This window comes from Wyeomyia smithii, chromosome 1 (genome assembly GCF_029784165.1).
Source record: "Wyeomyia smithii strain HCP4-BCI-WySm-NY-G18 chromosome 1, ASM2978416v1, whole genome shotgun sequence".
Taxonomy (NCBI): domain Eukaryota; kingdom Metazoa; phylum Arthropoda; class Insecta; order Diptera; family Culicidae; genus Wyeomyia; species Wyeomyia smithii.
The window spans coordinates 28429137-28436130 of NC_073694.1; the positions used below are offsets into that span (position 1 = coordinate 28429137).

The 6994-nt window shown below is 40.5% G+C and overlaps 1 protein-coding gene across 1 annotated transcript; it reads left to right on the forward strand.

Annotated features, from left to right (window-relative positions):
• The first annotated feature begins 1679 nt into the window (after window positions 1–1679).
• On the forward strand, window positions 1680–5642 carry LOC129718477 (uncharacterized). Its single transcript, XM_055669288.1, has 2 exons — window positions 1680–5418; window positions 5474–5642. The coding sequence occupies exons 1-2, from the start codon at window positions 1687–1689 to the stop codon at window positions 5513–5515; spliced, it is 3774 nt and encodes a 1257-aa protein (XP_055525263.1). The 5' UTR covers window positions 1680–1686; the 3' UTR covers window positions 5516–5642.
• The last annotated feature ends 1352 nt before the right edge of the window (window positions 5643–6994 follow it).

A 6994-nucleotide genomic window follows, 5' to 3' on the forward strand; every position in this document is an offset into this window, starting at 1 on the left:
TTTTCAATAAATTCGTTGTTGTTCTTTCAACATCTGCAAATATTTTCAAAACCCATGAAAAATCCATGTTTTGATTATATGCGAGTCGAGTAGAAAAAAAATTACATTTCTGATGTTTTCGTAGTTTTGTGAATGGTAACACATTACGCGATTCGATTTACTTTTTCACTTTTACCAAAACTAGATCTTGGGACATTTGGCTGGAGGAAAGGCCGCATTTCGTTGGTTTAAACATCGATTAGGAGGCGACTTATGCATTAATTTTTTTCTAATTTCTACGTAGTTTGGTGGATTAAAGCATTAACTTCTTCTCAGACGTGTTTCTTTAAACACCAACAAACATTTTCGTTATAAAAATTCACATATCATCTTTTTAGATATCATTATAGAGGAGAACCAAGCATGAGTGGTCATGCTCAGTTTTACTGTTTTACTGTAAACGATTGTCGAATATTCGGACATCACCCGAATTTGGTATATTCGGAACTGGGATGACCCCACGCAACTATTTCCAAAATGGCGACTTCTGGTTTCAGGAAAATAACCTGAAGTGGTATTTGGCCAACCATTTCAATACTTCCGAAAGTGGAACTCCGTACGTCATTTTGATATCCGAGATGGCGACTTCCAGTTTCTGTAAAACAGCCCAAAATCACAAAATGCAATCGAATATGAGTATTTCCGTTCGGTGCGTTCTCAGAATATTAAAGAGCTTAAAGTGATGATGGACGTATAAGATATGACATATTTCTGAAGTGAGTTGTGCTAATATTGCAATGAATTATAGAGAATGATTCCTAATTTTGAAAACTTTGATCCCGAGCATCGCCGGGAGCGTTCAACTAATTGTATATATAAATGGAATTCCGTAACGCATGTGATATAGATAATGTTCTCTTCATGTTTAACTCTCCTCTCACTCAATGCGACGGCCTAAAGTGCCATTTGGCCAATAATTTCAACACTTCCGAACGTGGTCATTTTGAAATCCGAGATAGCGACTTCCAGTTGTTGTAAAACAATCAAAAATGACAAAATACAATCCAATATGGGTATTCCCGCTCTGTGCGTTCTTAGAATATCAATATGTTGTCTTTAAAAAGATGATGGAAGTATAAGAATTAAAAAGCGACGTGAGATTTCTAAAGTGAGTTGTGCCAATGCGGCGATGAAATATAGAAAATGATTCTTAATTTCGAAATTTTTGATCCCGAGCATCACCTAGTGATGCAAATAGGAATATCGTGTGATGAATGTTTGAGCAGTGATTAAAGTGTTGAGAAAACAAATTGTTTGATTTATAAAATTTAGGATATATTTCGCTATGTTTACTATATTTTCATTGCTGGGCGATTCCATAAGAGCGGGAAGAAGGGTATTTTGTTTATGTTTTTAATCATTACGTGAAAATTTGGTGTATTTCCGTGCATTCTCCGCAATCGACGGCTTACCGAGATGAATAATGTAATAAATACCCTATACATACATGTTTTGAAGATACAGTTTATTTCGACTATTTTGCAGCTCCCAGTACGAGCGGTTATGCGGCAACACTGAGTGATAGTTGCAATCTTATCGCGAAGTTTCTGGCCACGCGCTTAATAGCGAGGATTTTTCCAATATCGTGCCAGTGTTTTGTTGTTATAGTCACGCGTAAACGCTGTCGCTTATCAAATTGTTTTCGTTATGACCCTAGAAGAGGTGGTGAAAGCGATACGTGCCAATCAGCGTCTGATGGCGGAGCGATTATTGAAGGAGGAATGGTTAGCTGCGAGCGATCCGACTGAGCTGTTTTATCGATTGATTAAAAATGGAATGGTAGAGGTGTTGAAGTTACTCCAGGAAATGAAACTTTACAGTGAATGGGAAGTTTTCCGATATGGTTCTAATGTGGTGAACGAATTGAACGTGAAAAATGTAGAAATTCCCAGTGAAATGGAGGTGTACTTGTTATACATTTTATCGACGTATGGTTTTCGAAATTTACGCGGTGATCCAGCTTCAGAAAAGCCTGCCAACTATTGGGAGGACTCTATAAGCAAAGTGGAAGAATATTATCGAAAACTTCGACAACGCAAAAAGTGGTACGATTATCTAGATGTGGATGATGAAGTCATATTTCAACTGCGCATTATTCATAACCACTTGTACTTTATCAAGGACCATGAACTGATAAAACCGTTGCCATTGAGAGAAATGATTTTTTGCTTGGCTTTTTTCTTGCAAGTCTGCCGGAGGGAACCGAATTGTGACATATACGCTACTATCATCAACAAACGCAAAGTTATGCAGTATTTGAGAGCTCTTGTATCACGACTTGTGGCAATCAAGGTAAAAGCGAACAACAAACCGAAGCAGAACCATATGTTCAAGCGATTGAGAAAAACTTATCGTAAAGCAAAACCAATTCATTCAATTTTCAAAGTTTTACAGAGTGGCAAACTAAGTGAAGAATTGGTTCTTCAGAATCGCGCGAATGTGGCCACAGCCATTGCGTCCATGAAACGTTTTTCGCAAATTTTGGGAGAGGCCACTAGTAACATTGCCCACTCGCCAAACTTCTCGGCTAGATTTTCTGAACTTCTGCCATATGAACACACTAGTTCTCAGAACACGGATCGAAAGTATCGCAATGAGTCGACTCATGGGTTTCCACTTCTTCAGCTGTGGGCTCGAGAGGTGGATTACTTTCATTTATTTGATCACATGCTTGGATATCTTCGTACAGTCAGCATCTCGTTTTTATATATTTGGATCTACATTTTGGACAACTGCATACTGCAGTTCCATGGAACGATGAGACGCTGTCGAACGGTTGAGGAAATGCAAGCTTTTGTACGATACGCCGGAAGCAGTCAAATCTTGAGCCTCCACCAGCGAGCTTCTCAAGATGTCGTAAAACATCTCGGCGAACTGCGTCAAATTTTGAACGAAACGGGTAGTAAAATTATCGCCTCTCTATATGAGAAGGAAATTGAACGGATTAAATCTATGCAGCAAGAGCCGATTTGTTTTTCTTTCGTTCCTGTCCAAATAGCGGCCTTTGGTGATGCCCCGATCGAAGCGATCTACCGGCTGCTGAACTTGAAGCTCAACATACAATATAATGATCAAATGTCATGGGATTGGAAACAGCTCATCAAGTTAGTAACAATCCGTCCAGTATTGCATAAAATTGCGAAGCCATTTTTGATACCACGTAATTTTTATGAACCGGAAATGAAACGCTATCGGGAAAAAAGTCATTCGATTCTCAACCGTTTCGCCAGTAACTTACGTTTGGATGATGAGTTGCTTGGTAGACTGGAGGAAAAGCTGCATAATGCCCTGTCCAAAAGGTACTATCAACATATTTTTGCCTTAGATTGTAAAGCTCAAGCTATTCGCGATTCGCTGAAATTGACACTTGTGGGGACCAAGGCATCGTTGGAACTGCGGAACCCAGTATCCAAACAGCAAACTCGGGAATTCAAACAGCGCAATCAGGAGTTTAAAAATAACCTAGAAGTAATGCTGAAGAATGATAAGCAAGAGTTGAAAGAGGTTTTTCTAGGAGTTATTCGCAACATAAGAGATGCTTTCGATGAAAGTCGCTGTGACACGGTAGAAAATTTTACCAAAAACATCCACAAAATTCCGCTAAAAACAAAACTGGCCATCGAATATTGGCAACTGCAAGCCCTGGAAATACTGGAAGCTAGTGGCTACTTTGGTGATAATTTTATACTTCTTACGACATCTGTACCGATAATTTGGGGAAAATCCTATCGCAACTATTTGGCACACGATTCCATTTCGTACGATCTACTGACTGGTTCGAGTTCGCTGAAAACTCTCGTAAACGGATTCGTACTTGCGCGGCATTCGGATGAGTTGGATATTTTTGCGAAAAGCTCAAAGTTTGATTTGAGTGACTTGAGTGAAGTGGAGCGCGATGCTTGCCACTGGTTGACGGGTCAAAAAAATTTACTCGACGCCACTCTGGAACGCAATCATTCGCTTTTTGCGGAGTGCTTGCAGGAAAGAGCCGATTTCCACGGACGATATTTACGATCACTCGGATTTTGCGAGCAGCTGAACTTTTATTTCATTCCAGACATAGCTGCTCATGCAGGATTTAATGTAGACGAGTTCAAAACAGATCTGGTTCAGCTGGAGAAAGACAACTCCCAGGAAATTGATAATTTATTTTCGTACAACAAACTGACAACTGAACTGAACATGCGCCGATTTGACAAATCGTTCCCCGTTCGCAAAGCAATATCAGAATTCAAAATGCGTCAACCTCAGCTGGTCACTCCGTGTATCGGTGCCTTGCTGCCACATTTACAGGAGACTGGGCAGAATGATTTGATGGTTGAGTTACTTCAGGAGTATGCAGAAAAAGCTACCAAGATGCTGCTTCTCATCTGTGCCGAACGTACTCATTCCACTGGAAACTTCATGGAAAAATGGACATTCATCCCTATCCATCCGAGCAGCAGTGCATTAGATCAACTGTTCTCCGCTGGTAAATCTGTTTCGAAAGAAGTGCTAACCAATGTCATAACAGTAAATGACAATCAAATTTTCGAATATATCATGCGAAAATGCTACAACACCGATCGTTCCACGCTTCTTGAGTCAGATTCATCAATAGTACTGATAACGTCCTGTATGTTTGGCCGATTGAAAATGGTTCGCACCTTGTTAGATTTAAAACCTGGACTGGATATTTCAGTTCTTAACACAGCACTGAACGCCAGTCGCGTACGGATTGCCCAACTTTTGATCGGTTGCGGAGCGAATCCGTGGAGCAATGAAATGTCGCCAGTGCGCTCGGGCATAACTGAACGTAACTTCAAATTTATTCGTAAGGTGCTTAACGAATCATTTCCGGAACATTTTCACAAAGAAGTTGCTTGTTTGAGCGCACAGTTTGGTTCGGAACGTTTTATACGTTTCGTATTGACAACCGGAATAGATATCTGGCAATGCGGTGGGGTCCTCGAAGCTGCATTGAAGAACAAACGTACTGAAATATTCGATCTTCTAAGGGAATTGATCTTCAAACCAGTCGAGAGATTCTGCGAGTCTGTAGCCCTGCACACTTGGATGAGACTCGTGAACGATTTGAAAATTTTAGCGTATTTATTAACTGACCCGTATTTCATCGTAAGCTGTGTAAGTAAAAACCTGCATTACACTAGTGAAATACTAGATCAGATTTTCAGGCTTTTAACGCTATATGAAAACTCTCATGCTGTGAATTGTTTAGTCGCTGACAGTGCCGGGAGTGTGGAAATTGATTTACAAAATCTTTTATCAAACCAAGAGTTGGCAGCAACAATCATCCAGAAATGTTCCTCGATACAAAAATTTTTCGTCGATTGTTCCCTGAACTTGCTGCAAGATAAAAGAAATTTCACTTCCACAAAGGTGTCTATAGATATTGAGATTTATTCTAAACAATCAATGCAAAAATTTACTGCAGACACTTCCCCTATTGCTAGGGATCTCAGCGGCACACATTTGATAGGAAAAGTTTATGAAATAACCAGTAGCTATTTGACGCAATCAAACCTTCCACCGGATGCCATAGCTATACTTTTCATTGAAACGCCACAAAACCATTTTCAATATCTACAAGCTGGCTCCAGCACCTGCATCGTGGAGCGACACCCAGCAACAACAACAACTCCCAACTTGGGTGTTCTACTCAACTTCCCCGGGCGTTCCAGCGCTCTCCACTCACTTCATCCGAGCTACTCAGAGAGTTTCGTTGAAAAGCTACTGTTGCTCGGAGCCGACCCCCTTTGTCTGGACGACAAAGGACAAACTGCTTTCTTCCGTGCGATTGACTTTCCTCTATCACACTCCAAACTATTGTATCGTCATTGTCAGGAACGAAACCAAATACATTCGTCCAACGGAGTGCACATCTTCAACCTTCACTCTACGGAGGGCTACAGTGTCCTGCATCTGGCGGTGGGATCCAACAACTACGAACTAACGGAGTTCTTGCTTCAAAATGGAGTGGATTCAACGATGGCTCATTGTGTTACGGAAGCCACTCCTTTATGTTACGCTATAATGAACCGTAGCGTTGAAATAACCCTGCTGCTGCTTGATCACATACCCGAGCTGATCAATGTGCCAGTAAGAGAAATTGGTTTAACGCCACTGGAACAGGCAGTTTGGTTGAACCATGTTCAACTGGTGCGCTTGTTACTCGAGCGCGGTGCCAACCCTAGTATCGTCAATCGTAACGGCCTAACAGCTTTGGCGGTTGCTGATGCGGTTGGAGCCACTGATGTGCGGGAGCTTTTATTGGCGGCCACAGCAGGAGAGTGAGCTTGTTAGTATACTGTAGCTGAACTGTTTGTCCAAGGATGTGTTTCAAAAGACCTACGAGCAAAACTGTTGCAGAAAGACCGCACTTTGGAAGAAGTAATACGCCATGACTGAGTTAGGTACAACAATAATCCAAAACTACAAAAATACAGCCCTAGGGTTGTATTAAATAGTGACGTGGGACTAAACACTGTAATTGAAGAGATTTTTTTTGGTACGAAGGTTAAGTTATACGCAGACTAGAAAGCCTATAGAAAAGAGAGACGCCATGGCACTCACATCCATTAAGCTCACACCAAAACGGCTGGAAGGCCCTCTCAGTTTCGAAAGTTTTGACGCAAAGTATTGCAATCAAGTTGCGATGAAAAAAGGGACCTGCTAGTTAACGTAACAACTTGTATGCAAGTAAAATTTTTAAAAAATATGAATTGTAATTTTAATTGAATTATAATGATTAATTCTTTTTCACTCTATTTACACAAAGATAGGTTAGGTAAGGATGGAAGTTGCAGAGTGATGGGTGTTGCTTTATTTCCAGGATGCAACACAACTCTCTCGTTTTTACCAATGCTGTAATTAGTTATCTCAGTTGACTCAATAATTAATAAAATTATATGCATATTTAATAGTTTTGATCATTTTTAAATTTTACCGACGTTAT